We start from the raw sequence: 17,683 nt of genomic DNA on the forward strand, positions 1-17,683 counted from the left end.
GTGTGTGTGTCTGCAATGAAAGCATGTGTGAGACATGAGAGTGTGTGCTGGCCTATTCACAAGACAGACACTTTTTGTTCAAAGCCAGGCCAACCCCTAAAATTTCTCTCTCTCTCTCTCTCTCCCTCTTTCTTGCCCCTCTCCATCTGTGGCATGCGTCTCTTCCCTGTGTTTTGCCTTAACTCTGAGCTGGGACCAAGTTTCCATTTTCCATTTATCAAGAAGAGGTTCTGCAAATTTGCTCCTAATAACTATGACTTATTTGTCCTATATACATAATGAAAAATTCATTTGCTCGGTTGCTAAAGACATGAACTTTTGGGATATAGCTTTTTACCTTGTAACATATTTTCACCTATATCCTTTTACATTTGCCACCATGGCATAAAAACCATCATATCATTCCATCTAGTGCTCCTTATCCCTTTTTTCTACCAATTTATTGAACATTTTACCCCAAATGTGAAGGCAGGAGATCAAGTAAACCGAGTAAATTAGATTCCGCTCATCTTTCCATAACCATTACCCTAACTAGTTGAGATCAATGATCCATCATGGGCTGCAGCCGGAAGCTCTCTGGTAAGAGTAACGTTAAACAAAGCTATATGGTAACCTGATCCAAATGGAATCCAGGTTCGATCTGGATTCAAAGGCATGAATATCTCCGCTCTGGTGGGCACCAGCGAGGGAGAGAGTCCATATGTTCTTTAGAAGTCTTCACATGCATGGACAGTTGGATGTACAGAGCTACACAGCTGCAACAAGGAGGGACTGTAACAGGAGATGATGGAGGGCAACCTGAGAAAACGCAACCTGAGAAAACGCACATGGACGTAGGTGTTCCATCGCAGGCCACATTCCCCTTTTCTCCTGCCATTGGCTTTATGTTATATAAGGGATTAAGCAGTTTTCACTGTCGCCAGTTGTCTTTGTCATCCAATTCTACACAGCTTTGGGAACGTTTTAAAACTTGGCGTTTATAACATGGAAGCTTAGAGAGCTGGGAAACAAGTCTTGGGTCCAGTGTTGGAGTAGAATGGTGGCTCCTTAAAACCGGTTTCCGTGGTAATTCCAGCATTTCCATTCTCTTGTGTTATTCTAAGCTCAAACCAGTCCTGCTGACGTAGCTGATCTTGACAGTTGGTCACTATTTGTTTATACAAATAAGGGCGTGTTGAGACCCGAACAGAACAGGAAACGTCTAGGGGTGCCTGAGGAGCGTGTTGGGAAACATTACAATGGGAGATCTAATAAAAAAGATCTCCACAATGATGTCTTTTACTATTACTTAATTTAATGTGTAGTCCTAAACAGGACCACAGATGTCTCATACAGTAGAAATATAGACGAGACCTCAACCGCTCACGGCTTGCTTAACGTTTACAGCCTGGTTCGGTTTATGCCATGCTGGTGAAATGTGTCGATTCACAGTTTAACTGAAGAGCGCCGTCTCGAGTGGTTCAGTCCGCCACGCGTAAAGACTTGGCGTCTCTTAATCAACGTAGGAAGTCTCGGGTTTCGTCAGGTCTTGCTTGAGAAAAGGACGTGGGCCAGTTGAGGAGGGTCTTATGAAATATGGTGCTAATCATCAAAGAGATAGACACTGATACCACTGGGCCTCTCTCTCTCTCTCTCTCTCACTCTCACACACACTCTCTCTCTCTCTTTCTCTCTTTATCACTCCCTTCAGACAGAGTCAAATATCGATGGAAAGAACGGATCAGATCTTGGGATATCCGGCGTGCATTTACTCTCAAAACAGGATCATCTTACACGAGGATTATTGCGAAGACAAATTTTAAGAAACTTATACTTGCTTTTTTTAACATGAGCCCTGAGTATTGTCTTTAACAATACTGAACTGTCATTTAGATCTCTTCACAACTCGTGCTGTGACATAACGGTGAAACGGAGTGGCTTTTCATATTCTCTCTTCTAAAATAAGATTTCGAGGACACTCTTAAAGTGAAATAACTCCCCTCACCCGGGAACAAGGCAAGGGTTTGAGTTAGAAAATAATTTAGATTGGACACAGTAAGATAATTAATCTGTTTCTAGATTGACTCAGATATCTCTGTCTGTTTAGGCTAGTACCCACAATGCTCTGTTTAGATGCTGAAAGTGCAACAAGACCCTTTTTTGTCCTTACGAATACGTTTCATACCAGACACAGCACTGGAATAGCTTTGGAGAATCAGAGCAGTTTTAACCGTGGAATCTGTTATTATGAAATCCATGCTCGTGGAAAATGCTGAGGAGAATCTTGTAAAGTGGATTTGCTGTAAAGGTTTACAGTCTCGGTCTCCATACCCGTTTTTTGTTTGTTTGTTTTTTTAAATAGAGAAGTTGGTATAGAGTGAACCGACTCCTCCTCGCGAGCTTATCGCCACTCATTCTATTTCAAAGGCAGAAGTGGTATCTAGGGGAAACCTTTGATGTGGGCCCCTGTGCGTTTGGGTGGTCTGGGGGGCCCCCATGGGTTCATGTCTGCTGCTGCTCTTAAGCCAAGAGTGATTTTAGAGAAGCGGTCACAAGAGGTTTCTAGGGCAACACCACTCTCAGGCCTGGCCTATAAATGACTGCTCCTGTTCCTTTGAGAGAATGACTAGCCTCTTGGACATTCACAGGAACAACACTAAGCCCTTTAGTCAGAGAGAATGGGGGGAAAAAAGAGGAACTCGGGAGTTTATCAAGTTGCATATGAGGTTTTTAAAAGTGACGTGCCAGCTAGTCTAATGCTCTAAGTAGCCTGTTTACTCACGAGAGAAATCTGTGTACAAAGATACAAGAAATTTAGAGAGGGAGACTTGTGCACTGACTTGCATTTTTGGAAGTAAATAAATTAAAACAACATTCTGTAAATTCCAAATTTGCCACTTCCTTAATTCCTGATTTTTTGTTTGTTTGTTTGCTTACTTGTTTTTGTTTATTTCTTCTTTGTATTGTTGTAGTTTTTGACGAACCATTGGGTATTATCCGTACTGCTTCCCTCATTAAATCTAGGGTATGATCTCCTAATGATAAAACTAGAGTGTCTTTCCGTGTGTTTACGTTTTAACACCGCCTTTTGTTTTAAGGTCTCAGCTTTCCTAAAAGGAAATCTAACGGAAATTTAAATTTAGATGCGTGACCTCGTAGAATTCAATGCTCTGAAACACAGCAAATTATTTTAGGTCAGTTTTCTATCCAGTGTTGGCAACTTTTTTTTTCTCTACCCTCCCTTAGCATCCCACTACTTTAAATATTTATCCATCCCTGTGTCTCCAAACACCATGTTTCAAAGTGGTGTGCCCTTTGATGTTCATGTTCTACATGTATACCAGCATTAAGGGCTCCAGTGCTTTGATAACACATTAATGAATGCATTATACAGCTCAGGCAGTGTTTCTTTCATAAATGTATAAATGAATACATTAACGCCTTTGCCCCGCCTCCTCATTAATATATGCATGATCTCACGCTGACTCTGTCTCTTTCAAACTCTCGTTATACCAAGCACATCCTCCTAATAGCCCTCCTTTTGTGTACGTATTACAGTTTTTTATGGACCGCTTTGATAAATTTTTTACGACAAAGTTTCAGAAAGCAAGGCTTCCAGCACAAGGAGACAAAATTATATGATTATTTCTTAAATGAGGACACGAACATCGTAATTTTTACATAAAATTAAAAACAAAACAAAACAAAACAAAATTCTTAATCACCTACTTGGTTCTCTGAGCAGTCACCTCGTTTCACAACATGCATTCAAATGGATGTTTCTAGAAGCAGAAAGCATTATATAAATCCATCATATGCCTGCAGCTCAGTGCAATGCAGCACAATCATTAGCTGTTTCCCCACTGCTAGATAAAAGCACACAGGCAACACACAGGGTGACAGACAGTACATTTGGTTAGAGTAATTTCATTATATAATAATGAATTGAGGTAGCAGCCGTATGCATTTCTCTGTATCATTTATCTTCTCTGTTACAGTAATGACAAATCATGTGATATGAAAATGGAAGGGAATTCTTCTCCTTTACATTGGTATGTAAGGTTGTAATCAGAAGGAATATATATATATATATATATATATATATATATATATATATATTTATATATTTATATATATTTATATATTTATATAAAAGCATTAGTCACAGAGGGCGTCCTTTCACAAGCAATCCTCTACATCGAAAAGTTACATTTCTATTAAATCTATTGTGTGTGTGTTTTTTTTTTTTGTTTTTTTTTTAAATCGAACTCGCCTGACTGGTCGTACCCAAAAATATCTATGGACATGCAGGTATTACTTGAATAATTTAGTAAATCAGACAGCTTACTTCCAGTGTGGCTCACAATGATTGAGTTAACTGAAATATGAGGACTTTTCAGAGTAGGCTTGATACTGTGGTTTGATACTGACTGTTTTATTTGAAAAGGCAGCTATTTTAAAAAGGAGTTTACACATCTGTTACCACAGTGATATGTCACTCTTGTCCGACACAGTCGTGTCCAGACTACACGGCGTATAATGCAGGCTTTTGGTGTCAGAATGGGTAGGTCAGCATTTGGTTTAATGCTGTGCAGATTTTTCTTCTGTTCTGAAAGTCAGAACAATCATGAAAACTGCAATAAACTGGTGATTCCCTCTACTGGAGAAGAGAGCGAGTCAGAGATAGATCAAACATTATTCAAATGAAGGCCTCCATTATTGATGTTTTCTCTTTGGCTGTGCAAGTAAGGGATTTTAAGGCCAAAACATAGATGTCCTTATTGTTAACTCATTCTAACCTATCACGAACTAATCCCTCGATAAGAGCTAGCGTGAATCTGTTATTGTTTTCATTGTATACTGTTTACATACTGAGTTAGCATTTACGTTAGCATCTGGAGCAGACATTTAAAGAAGAAACCATACAAAACAATAGAGAGATGTTTTTTGTAAAGGGGTTTATCTATTGTTTTTTACTTCTAAGAGAGACATAATCACTCTCAGTTGTGGTGATATAAAAAGACACACAGCCCAGGCGTCTCTTTTTCCTTAGTGTCTCTGACAGCACATTTGGGAAGCTCAGGGTCTATTTTCAACAATAAAAATCTGTTCTTGCTTTGTGTCCAAAGCTGGCATAAAACAATTCATTTGGAAGCCCTCCACTTCCAGACCAGACTGTTCGCTTTTCAGCTTCGACTAGTGCCAATAGAAAGATCATGCGATATGTGTAGTTAAGCTAATCAGAGTCCTTAGAATGTCACGTGCTTCTCCCTTTCCATAATCTCCTCAAGTTTGTCCTGCCACAATCACAATTTTTAGTAGATATTGCTGTTTCAAGCTCTTTAAATCTGTTGAAGCAATAACCACTGAGTAACTTGTCTAATTTATTCCGTCTGTCAAGGTTTTCACTTGAGCGGCACGGTGACCGAGCCAGCCACGCCGTCCGAACCTGCGCATGCCTACAACGTAGCGGTCAGCTTCGATCGCTGCAAGATCACGGCGGTGACATGCAGCTGCGGTAACAAGGACATCTTCTACTGCGCGCATGTGGTGGCGCTGTCGCTGTTCCGCGTTCGGCGGCCGGACCAGGTCAAGCTGCACCTGCCCATCTCGGAGACGCTCCTGCAGATGAGCAGAGACCAGCTACAGAAGTTTGTGCAGTACCTCATCGCGGTCCACCACACGCAGGTCCTCCCCACCGCGCAGAAACTGGCCGACGAGATCCTGTCTCTCAATTCCGAGATCAACCAGGTCCACGGTGAGATGCTTGGAAGGTTTTTACGGTGCATGTGGGTGGAGGGGACTGGTCTTCACGGAGATGCTTCAAAGAGGGAAAGGAAACTTTGAAGCTGAAGGAATGTTTGAAGTTGAGAGTGAGGGCAAGCTATAAACTACCATCTCCTAACTCCTCTAGTCAGATGCTCACATGCTAAATCAATAGCATGATCAAGTTATTGATATTTTTTTAACCAGTTACTTTCATGTCATTGATTTGGGTGTAATTAAAACTTTACCATATCCTTAAACCTTTAGTAATTTGGACACGTAATGTTGAAATGAACAATACTATTTTTTTTACCCTGAATATCAAAGAGGGGAACTGGGGAGCTGGTGTTTTTATCCAGCCTTCAAATACACAAAGTCATTGTGCGTTTTTGGACTGCACCCTTGATTTAAGTAGCATACCACTCACCAAAACACTCAAAACATTCAGATCAAATCAGGTTTTCGGTGGTTGAATTTGCTGCTTGTGTGGAATGGTTAAGAATATAGCAGGACGGGGGTTTTTAGAGCCAGGGGTTTAATCGTGTTGTCTGATGGGGTTCAGGTGCCCCAGACCCTACTGCAGGGGCCAGTGTGGACGATGAGAACTGCTGGCACCTGGACGAGGAACAGGTCCAAGAGCAAGTCAAGCTCTTCCTCTCTCAAGGCGGCTACCATGGTTCCAGCAAACAGCTGAACCTCCTCTTCTCAAAGGTACATGTTCCTCCTGTTTTCATCTTCTTCCAAAACTCTGGTAAAGTCAGTTCAGCTTTTAAAGGGGAGGTACTTCAGGTGAATAAACAAAAAAAAATAAAAGAAACTTTGCCAGTGGAATATACATGCAAAACCAAGAATTTTACGCTGTTTCAGTAAGTTCCAATCTATTCCAATTGAGTATGATCTTATTAAATACGCACTAATTTGCGTGTTATTACTTAAGTGATATAGACTCCCCAGAAATGACTTATATTAAAGAAATTAATTAAACAAATCATGAATCATGTGTGCCAGTACTCAAGCATATATATATATATTTATATGAGAGAGAGAGAGAGAGAGAGAGATACAGATGTATATGTGTATATAATAGGGACAGATTGAGAAAGAGTGCTTTATCATTCTCTGTCCTCTGATACAGGTTAGAGAGATGTATATACTTATATAATATATACAATAGGGACAGGTTGAGAAAGAGTGCTTTATTGTTCTCTGTCTTCTGATACAGGTTAGAGAGATGTGTATATATACATATAACATATAATATATATAATAGGGACAGGTTGAAAAAGAGTGCTTTATTGCTCTCTGTCCTCTGATACAGGTTAGAGAGATGTATATACATATATAATATATATAATAGGGACAGGTTGAGAAAGAGTGCTTTATTGCTCTCTGTCCTCTGATACAGGTTAGAGAGATGTATATACATAGATAATACATATAATAGGGACAGGTTGAGAAAGAGTGCTTTATTACTCTCTGTCCTCTGATACAGGTTAGAGAGATGCTCAGACTGAGGGACTCTAACGGAGCGCGCATGCTCACCCTCATCACAGATGAGTTCATGGCCGACCCGCGCCTGGCCCTGTGGAGACAGCAGGGCACCACCATGACCGATAAGTACCGGCAACTGTGGGACGAGCTCGGTGAGAACCGAACCAAAGAAACCGTACAAAACACCAACACAGCCAGGCTTAATACAAAACAGGGCATTAGAGGATGACACGAGGGCCATCCACGTTCGAAAAAGTGAATGTTGTGGTGCAGTCTTAAGCGCTTCATTCCGAATGTGTTTACGCTTAGCTGAGTTACAGGCTGGAAAAGAGACACAGGCATCCCTGTTTCTAACACTGTCAATAGCGAAGAGGTGTGAGAACAACAAACATGTTTGTTTTGTTTTGTTATTGTTTATTAATGTGTTGGCGGTACATGTCCTGGTTTAATGATGTATTTGTTTCACTTGCTAATGACTCTCAATAGCAATCATGCAATTGAGAGCTCTTGAACAAGTGTTTGGGAAAAATAAACAAACAAGGCAGGAGATTTTGCATGGATTAGCAGTTGTTTACTTGTAATCAGGAGTCCTTTGGAATCAGTTTGACTCTGCTACCGTGGCGACAGTGTTTTGTTTTTTTTGTGTGTGTGTTTTTTTTTTCTTTGACTTTTGGTCTCTGTGTAGTGTCTCCATGCCATGTTTGTGTTTTCATTTTGTCTAGTTTTTTTGCCTCTGTGTGTTTTCGGTTTTTGTTTTGTTGCCTTTTTTTTCCGCCTAGTTATGAATCAGTAGCGCTCTCAGATTTTTCCTTTGCCGAAAGGAATGAAAATATGCTTTGCAAAAAAAAAAAAGCAAAAAAAAAGATGCTTTGAAGTTGAAAACATCAGACTTAATCTCAGAAAATGCCTTATCATGTCATGAAATGTCCTAGAAATGCAGTCTCTTTTCTTCTTTTGTCTCTCTCTCTCTCTCTCTCTCTCTCTCTCTCTCTCTCTCTCTCTCCCCTTCATTTACTCCTCTGTAATTCTCCTGAACGCAGACAGTGAAACCTCACACTACCACTACCATACTGCTGTTCTTCCCAGTCTTTTTCAGACTCAGTGTTCCTGTCAGTCTTCTGTTTGCTGAGACCTTTCTCCTTCATTAACTTGCTCCCCGGTCCCTACTTTTCCATCCTCCTCACCTCCTCACTCTCTCCCCTTCTCTGGCTTTTCTTTGCCACACCTATTTCCTCTCCTTTCTATATATATACTTCTCATAGACACACACACAGACACACACATACACACACACATACACACGCGCACACACACACACACACACACACACACACAAATATGTATTAAATGAGCTGCGAACACATTTAACCCAAGTTTGAATTTCACAGAAAATTGACAACATTGGTCATGGTTATGCATTCAGCACATGATTAGTTTTAGTGTTTAATATATGCTGTTTTGAGGGTGAATATCTGAGTTCTTTCCAGCCCTCCACAAGTCATGAGTTTGAAGAATGTATTTGTGTGTGTGTGTGTGTGTGTATGTGTGTGTATGTGTGTGTGTGTGTGTTCGTTCGTTCGTTCATGTGTCCAGGAGCACTGTGGATGTGTGTTGTTCTTAACCCTCACTGTAAGCCGGAGCAGAAGAATTGTTGGCTCAGACAGCTGAGGAAGTGGAATTGCGTGGACGTCTGCCCCTGGGAGGATGGTAACCATGGTAACGAGCTGCCCAATCTGACCAACCCTCTGGCCCAGGGTGCCCATGCTAACCGAGGTGAGAGGCCGAGTGAAAAGCCATGAGGAAAACAACAATTCCTCCTTATTTCGATAATGGCATGAGGCTTGGATTCAAATTTTGCCAAGGGCGTTCTGCTGTTTAAAAAAAAATCTGTGAGGTTACTGGGCCACTCAACAATATTGTCAGTCGAGACATAAATAATATAATTTGATAGTTTTCAGGATTAACTTGAAGTGCTCACAATGATAGAAATGGTAGGATTCAATCTTACTCCTTTAATTTAACTTTGCAATTTAACATCAAAACATCCAGTGGACCACTGTTGGTCTGTTATTAATCCTTTCATCCCACAGAGAGATACTCCTTCTAATTTCACACATACAGCTTGTTTTGAAGATTTTTTCCCTTTTCTATGTATAGAAAGGTCTAGAAAACCATGAAAAGAACCTCTTTAAGGAAACCTCAAGCAACTGCCGTCACGCATGAAAAAAAAAAAAAAGAAAAACAAACAAAACTTATTTTCTGTTAGCCCCCACACTTTGAAGCTTCAGGCAGTTTCACTCAGATGACATGCTTAGCTAGATCGCTGAGGGCATGATCCGGAATGTTCTGCTGGCTCTAACTCCCCTCTCTCTCTCTCTCTCTCTCAGACGCCGCACAGCCTCACCGGACAGTGTTCACACGGGCCATTGAGGCCTGCGATCTCCATTGGCACGACAGCCACTTACAGCACATTATCAACAGTGACCTCTACACAAACTGCCGTTACCACGACAACGCCGAAAGCTCCCTCTTCGACTCACGTGGTTGGCCAATGTGGCACGGTAAGTTCCGAATGGATGGGAAGATGTCTTGCATGACTTGACTGAGAGATTAGCATAATGAATTCTTTCGTTCACTTCCTTTTCTCGCTCTCTCTCTCTCTCTCTCTCTCTTTCGCTCCCTCTCACAGTTTTCATATAAATAGCCCTCTAAAAACAAAGTTGGTCGTACCCCTGTGGTGACTTTTACTCCTTCTTTCTCTTTCTCTTTTTCACAATTCTTATGTTGTTTGCCTTCCCAAAAAGAAGAAATACCTTGATGTCATTGGCAACCATTGTGGTGACATTTTTCTTTTTCCTCTCTCTCTCTTTCTCTCTCTCTCTCTCTCTCTCTCTCTCTCTCTCTCGCCCTCTCTCTCTCTCTCCCTCTCTCTCTTCTTCTCTTTTCCTTTTCATATAGCTTGTCTTCTCAAAAGGAAGAAAAAAAACAAAAAAACAAAACTTGCCAGTGGTACCCCTGTGGTAACTTTTCGTCCTCTCTCTTTCTCTCTTTTTTTTTCCCAGAGCATGTTCCCACAGCCTGTGCCAGGGTTGATGCACTGCGGTCGCACGGTTATCCCAGAGAGGCTCTGCGTTTGGCTGTGGCCATAGTTAACACGCTGCGCATGCAGCAGCAGAGGCAGCTGGAGCATTTCCGCAGGCACAGGAAAGGTCTGGCTCGGATAACTCCGCTGATTTACGCCCCTGCGGTATCAAAAAAGTCGCTTCTCTAGGGCGGAGATATTTTAAGTGAAGTTTTAAGGTTAGAGGTGAAGGTTAAAGTTAGAGGTAAATATGTTTTTTGGTCAGTCTGTCCTCAGAGCATCATTCATACTGACTCGACCAAGGCTCCAGAGTTAAGGATCAGTACACTAGACTAACTGATGGTGGACTGACTCTTCCACACGGGCCCTGTTTGACAGTCTAATTTAGGAACTGAAGAATGTGTGTTGGAGTGAGACGTGAAATTGATGTCTGTAATGAAAAGCTGTGCCGCTGAAAAACGTTGGGTGAAGTTTAACTTGAACATCATTAAATCTGCTAAAAATCTGGATGTTGTGAAAGGCTTATCTATCCCAGCAATGGCAGCTCATGATTAAACAAACCCGTGGAATGGCTCTCTCTCATCTCAGAGTATAAACAGGAGATTATTTTTTCTTCATGTTTGTTTGTTTGTTTGTTTTTTCTTGCAGAGCTGCTTCAGAAGGGGGTGACATCCATCACAAACATGGAGGGGTGGGTGGGGCATCCACTGGACCCCATAGGAACTCTCTTCAGTACCCTGACAGAGGGTGGTCAAATGGGACAGGAGTCCGCCACAGCCGGCCACTCATCAGGTACTTTTCCAGCTAACAGCTGACCCTTATTTAAAAATACCCTTATTTTCAACTCTCTTTATTTCTCATCTTCTACAATATATCCAGTACACTTCTCTCTCAGTTTTGTTTTTTTGTTTTTTTTTTTTAATTTTTGGGTGGACGAGAGTACAGGCGATGCAGGTTTTGTACAATCAGATAGACTCAGCAGGTTAGCTGGTCTCTATAGCCCCTCCATGTTGCGTTTAAACGCTTCTCCACAGCAAACTGTCAGAGGCCCCGTGCTCCTCTGACCTCCGAACGACCTTCGGTGGTGGAGAAGGCGCTAACACAGTCCATCTGTACAGAGATCTAAAGCAAAATGCGTCCAAAGATCGACTTTCACGGTTAATCTGTGGTTCACTTCTTCTCAATCACACACTCGTTTACTTCACCTACTGGTGAAATGGACCGCGCATGTTTTTGCAGCCGGCGCAGAAACTGACCCTCAGATACATTATCAGTCCATCGCAAAGTTTGTCCAGATTTTAATGCTGTTTGCTTTAAGAGTGACCATGACAACCTGTGCTGTGTAGCCAGTACTGAAACCAGTGAGGGGCCAACAGCAGATTAAGAGTTGATTTCCTGTATTAGTTTGGGTTTGAGAGTTTCCTCAGGGAAGCTAGTCAGCCAGAGGGTATTGGTGTCTTTCTCGGTCAAGACTCCTTTCTAAAAAAACATCACTCTTTTTGCAACATTTGCTAGTAGTAAATAATTAATAAGAGAATTTAGAAAAAAAACCTAAAAAACCCCAGAATGATTAATATCTCTGAGTCTCGGAGCTCTAGAAAACATCCTTCTTATGAAATATCACCATTTTGGTGAGGGGTAAATTTCAAGTGTAATTTTTGTATAGTGTACACGTGGCTACCAATAAATAAGGTTATACGATCACCTGCAAGCAATATAGATGAAACATCACTAAATTTTTATCATATTTTTCATTCTGTTTACAAATATATAGTAGAATTATTCAGAAGGATCCCTTAAATTACATAGAAAGTGAAATGGTTACTGAAAATGTTTACTGAAAGTAGAGTTTTGCATGACAGTGTTTGGAAAGATCTGAATGTAAGGCCTGTGTGTCCCTGACGCATGTGTGTGTGTGTGTGTGTGTGTGTGTGTGTGTGTGTGTGAACTAGTGACATAAACTAAAACTAAAGCAGAATAAATTTAAAGCAAAAGGTAATGAACGTATCACCATGAAACCACCGTGCAGACGAACAAGCCAAGTCTTGTCCTGAAGTCCTGGTCCTGGTTCACATACGTTGGTAACAACAGTCAAAAAATAAGGCTAGCAAAACTCTTCGGATTTTTCCCCTGCATTTTGAATTTAAGAATACAGACACGCGCTGCACTGATGTTAGTTTTACTCTCTAATGTTTGACCCCGTGGGTACGCGCGGAGGACAACGTAAGCTAACTCACTTTAAACGACACTGCAGCAGTTAAGCCTGTTTTGATGCCTCTCACAGATGCTGGCGGTGGGGGGAAGCCTGCGGAGGTGCAGAGGCTGCTGGAGGAGGGCGAGTCGTGCCTGACGTTGGCGCTGGAGGTTGCACTGATGGGTCTTGGGCAGCAGAGGATCATGCCCGACGGACTGTACGCCCAGGAGAAGCTGTGTCGCAGTGAGGAGCAGCTCATTACCAAGCTGCAGGAGCTCCAGCTGAACGACACGCTGGTCCAGATCTTCCGCAAGCAAGCACAACTCTTACTAGAAGGTCAGGCAACATCTCATGTGTGTTTTTTTTTTTTTACCTTCAAGGTGTTGGATTAGTTTAGTGAATCCTTTAGTATATGTCCGAATATTTCATGGTACAACTAAAACACATCATTCAGTAGTTATATGTTGTTGGTTTATTTTTAACATGGAGAAAAACTCATGTCCTCACTAAAAATTGTTTGGATAAATTTTGCCCAGATAAAGGAGCATTCTCTCAAGAGCATCTCAAGTAAAATTATAAATACATATCCCAGTGGATTATAGGTAGTCCTGAAATGACACTTTCAGCCGTCATTCCACTTCAATCTGTACGTTAATGAGCTCAGAGCAGGTTACATCAGATCTACAGAAAAAAACGCCTAAAAATAGCCATCCTCTGAGGTTATGAACAGGCGAGGATGTGCTGTGGATCGACAGTTTTGAGTTAAAGGTCATTAAGGTGAAAAATTCATTCTTTTTCGTCGACATCATGATGTGCTCTCAAAGCTACCTCGCTCGTCTAAGACACCAAGGTACCCATGTTTTTTAATTTTTGTCGTTTTGTTTGTTTGTTTGTTTGTTTTTCATTTTGTTTTTGTCACATATTACACACTGTATATTTTCTAGCGCTCCACCTTTATTCCTCTGTCTAAGCCTGAAAAATAACATTCCAAGCCCTCTCTCCTCTCCTGAGAGTGTTGGAAACATACATGGGGTCAATGCATGGGTTGGGGATGATAGAGTTGGCCTAACTCAAAGAGCTACACAGGCCTCTGGTCCCACCCATTGGTTAAACACCGCCTCTCCTTCTGGAGATCAGCCTTCTGTACAGTAGAGAATATACATTTTTGGCCTGGTCATGATCCAAGCCAAACTGCAGCAGAAGCCTCTAATATAATAAGTCTATGACTGCAGCCCATATGCGATGATGTTGAGGTTTTGGTAGAGAGACCAGACAAAAATAACTTTTAATATTACCCATATGGAAAACATAGATCGAGCATGTATGATCTATTTTGGAATCAAGGGGAAGGGTACGGGCCATGTGTGCAAATAAAACACACACACCGCACATGTGTAAAAGATTACCCCACTGACATGGACTCGCTATTGATATTCATGTAAATGGGCTTAAACAAGAAATATTTTGACGCTTTGTTTTGAAAATATCAAGATTATCCTTTGTTTCAAAAGCATTTTACCTTGTGGGGACATGCAAAATGATGAAGTTACGATGTTTAGCTTTTTCTAGATTTTCACTACCTTCTGAGGACATGTGGTTCCCATGGTTTGTTTTTTTTTTGGTAAAACCAAAACACACACATACACACTCACACCTCATAAAAAGTACTTCACAAGCCACATTTTAATTAAATTTTCTTCCTTGTCAACCCACTGAAATAACTGAAGTCGTCTATATCGGTCAGAGTTAAAATTTAAGTTATGTGCTGGACTTTGAGGTCCAGTCTCTCAGTCTCCTCCTCTGCTATTTTTAGTTCTATATACTGTGTAACTGAATGGTTCAAAGCTCAGTGTGCCACATGTACTAATTAGTGGCTGGTTGAACACCCTGTAAGCTTTCAAAATGCAACCAAAGCTACTTTAAACCCCTCAAATAAGCTCTTGCTTATTTTTTAGGTGGACCATACAGTGGTCTTGGAGAAATTGTTTACAGAGAGAGTGTACCTATGCACACATTTGCTAGGTATCTCTTCACCTGTCTGCTACCTCATGATGCTGATCTGGCTTACAAAGTTGCACTTAGAGCAATGCGGTGAGTATTTCTTATAGTTACAGACTTCACTGTGATGTTAAGCTTAACATTTGTGTTTATATGATACAGAGTTACCTGTGTGTGTGACAGGTAAAACAACAATATATGTATAGCTACTCATTTATATACTGTTAATTCATTTTGTGCAATACCAGGGTGATAAAAGTATTCAAATGTTATAGTTTAGTTAAAGCAAAGATACAACTGTAAAGAGGATGACTTTAGTAAAAGTACAATCACCCGTTAAGAAAAAAACAAAAAAACCTTGAGTCAAATGTGTAAGTGACTATGACCGCGCTAAACGAAACAAGTAAGGACAGTTGTTGACAGGTTGTATTGGTGTAAAAAGTATATAACTTCTTTGCTCATGTTGTACTTGTCACACTAAAGCACTTCTACCCTGTTACTTACCACCCCTGTGCAACACTAGGGTGTTTAAATGCAGTGGGTGCGTGTTTCAGTGCGGTCACCTATGTGTGTGTATTTGATTTTGTGGCCGCGCATGGTTGGGTGTGTATGTATGCTTGATGTCACTCGTGCATTTATGACAAAAGTGGAGGATCTAGACTAGACAATACAGAGACGACTGTTGATGTTAGTATAAACCCCACCGCCTCGTTTCCAGGTTACCGGTACTGGAGTCCATGGCAACCTCAGGTGACCTGTCCCACTCCCACCACATTGTTTCTGTGGTTACCAACCGCTATCCTCGCTGGTTCACCCTCAGTCACGTCGAGTCTCAGCAGTGTGAGCTGGCCTCTACAATGCTGACTGCAGCCAAAGGTTTGTCAACAAGCCCTCATAAACTCATTAAGTTCATGTTCCCCTGACGTTATTAAGCCTGGTGTCTCTTCTGTAGCCAACACAACACACCACCAGAAGCTCCAATTACTCATACTGTCTCCTACAAAATGACTTTGCACTGCTTCCTGATATTCACGATCATCAAACGGGTTCACATTTATTGTTTTACAACCGGAGTCATTTGTTTCCATAAGACTAAGCTCTATCTCTGCAGAGTCTGGACAAAGTTGAGGGTCTTATATGTTCTTCATGGTTGTTGGTGTTGGTTTCAGGTGATGGTGGGAGACTTGAAACAGTATTACAGTCCATCCAAAAGAGTATCCACTCTTCCTCTCATATCTTCAAACTGGCACAAGACGCCTTTAAAATTGCCACGCTAATGGACAACCTACCAGACATTACTCTACTCAAGGTGTCTCTAGAACTGGGTCTGCAGGTAACTTAAAAATGACATTATTCAGTCAGTATTAGCTTGTGATAGCATGTATTGGGATAAAAATGAATGAAAATCTGCGCACATTAAATCGAGCTTTTATGATCCGTTTTAAATCTCTCTCACTCGTCTCTCCATCCCATGTTTTGTCCTTCCGCTCGTGTCCGTGTTTTTTCCAGGTGATGAGAATGACGTTGTCCACACTGAACTGGCGAAGACGGGAGATGGTACGATGGCTAGTTACTTGTGCCACCGAAGTGGGTAAGTGTAATAACTCTCTCCAGTCCTCAGTTCAAGGCAACTTAAATTCAGTTCTAATTCAACAGATGGATTGACCAAAGGAGTCCAGCACTAACTCCTGTGTGTGTGTGTGTGTGTGTGTGTGTTTGTGCGTGTGTGTTTGTCTCCTCTTTATTTGCAGGTGTGTATGCACTAGACAGCATCATGCAGAATTGGTACACCCTCTTCACCCCTACTGAGGCCACTAGCATTGTGGCGTCCACCGTGATGGCCAACAGCACGGTGGTCCGTCTGCACCTGGACGGGCACCAGAGAGAGAGCCTGGCCACTAGTGCCCGAACACTCGCTCTGCAGTGTGCCATGAAGGACCCTCAGAACTGCGCTCTGTCCGCTCTCACGCTCTGCGAGAAAGACCACGTGGCGTTCGAGACGGCCTACCAGATCGTGCTAGATGGCGCCGCCACCGGTATGACGTACACGCAGCTCTTCGCTATCGCCCGCTACATGGAGCACCGTGGCTACCCTACACGTGCCTACAAGCTGGCTACGCTGGCCCTCAGCCACCTGAGTCTGGGCTACAACCAGGATACACACCCAGCCATCAACGACGTACTCTGGGCATGCGCCCTCAGCCAAACACTGGGAAAAAACGAGCTAGCTGCCGTTGTCCCCCTAGTGGTGAAGAGTGTGAAGTGCGCCACCGTGTTGTCGGACGTGTTGCGCAGGTGCACACCCAGCACAGTCGGCCCGGGGCTGGTGGGTTTGCGGACGAGCAGGACGGCGGCCGGTAAGTTGACGTCCCTTGACAAAGCCCCGCTCAGACAGCTGCTGGACGCCACCATTGGCGCGTACATCAACACCACGCACTCCAGGCTCACGCACATCAGTCCGCGTCACTACGGCGAATTCATCGAGTTCCTCAGCAAAGCGCGCGAGACTTTTCTCATGGCTCCCGACGGACACCTTCAATTCAGCCAGTTCATCGACAACCTGAAACAGATCTACAAGGGCAAGAAGAAACTCATGATGCTGGTCCGAGAGAGGTTTGGTTGAACCCATTTCAGACTAACGTCCTTTTCCTTTCTTTTTTTTTTTTTCTTTTTGTACACGCAGCCTTTAAATTATTATTAACTGATAGACAAAAGAGACGAAATGAAGAAACAAAAAACCCCGCTCTGTATTACTGTTAATGTTGTCATCTCTTTTCTGTCATAGTTAATGTGATTTTTCATTTTTATTAATATTATCTGTACAGAACTTTTGTTTGTGGGTGTGTGCGTGTGTGTGTGTGTGTGTGATGTGAAAATTGCCCATTTATTTTGGGAGAGGAATATTGTTATAGTTCATTATTATTATTATTATTATTATTATCATGTGGTTAATTATTCCTGAGTGTAATGTGGCAAAGGCCCGTGTAGAGTAGTTCACCTCTTAAAACGCGTCGTTGCCTCAAAAGGATGTGGCTTTAAATTCTATCGCAGAGCACCTCAGTCTGAGGGTAATAACACTCCACGGTTTCATGTTAAACCCTAAATGATTTTTTAGTCGCACTTAAGCCGCTGCTTTTCCATCCTTCGATTTGTCAGCAGACACTTGGTATGCT

The 17,683-nt window shown here is 42.0% G+C and overlaps 1 protein-coding gene across 1 annotated transcript in view; it reads left to right on the forward strand.

Moving 5' to 3' along the window:
* LOC115819191 (zinc finger SWIM domain-containing protein 6-like) overlaps positions 1-17,133 on the forward strand; it is a 26,510-nt gene extending 9,377 nt beyond the window's left edge. Inside the window, exons 2-15 of the mRNA XM_030782751.1 lie at positions 5,381-5,737; positions 6,308-6,456; positions 7,238-7,388; positions 8,830-9,009; positions 9,624-9,797; positions 10,299-10,445; positions 10,967-11,094; positions 12,181-12,231; positions 12,623-12,848; positions 14,468-14,603; positions 15,229-15,386; positions 15,680-15,843; positions 16,020-16,101; positions 16,262-17,133. Of these exons, the coding sequence (XP_030638611.1) occupies positions 5,381-5,737; positions 6,308-6,456; positions 7,238-7,388; positions 8,830-9,009; positions 9,624-9,797; positions 10,299-10,445; positions 10,967-11,094; positions 12,181-12,231; positions 12,623-12,848; positions 14,468-14,603; positions 15,229-15,386; positions 15,680-15,843; positions 16,020-16,101; positions 16,262-17,133 (2,975 nt within the window). The remainder of the gene's footprint in view (positions 1-5,380; positions 5,738-6,307; positions 6,457-7,237; positions 7,389-8,829; positions 9,010-9,623; positions 9,798-10,298; positions 10,446-10,966; positions 11,095-12,180; positions 12,232-12,622; positions 12,849-14,467; positions 14,604-15,228; positions 15,387-15,679; positions 15,844-16,019; positions 16,102-16,261) is intronic.
* The last annotated feature ends 550 nt before the right edge of the window (positions 17,134-17,683 follow it).

The sequence above is a fragment of the Chanos chanos genome, chromosome 1 (assembly GCF_902362185.1).
Source record: "Chanos chanos chromosome 1, fChaCha1.1, whole genome shotgun sequence".
NCBI lineage: Eukaryota > Metazoa > Chordata > Actinopteri > Gonorynchiformes > Chanidae > Chanos > Chanos chanos.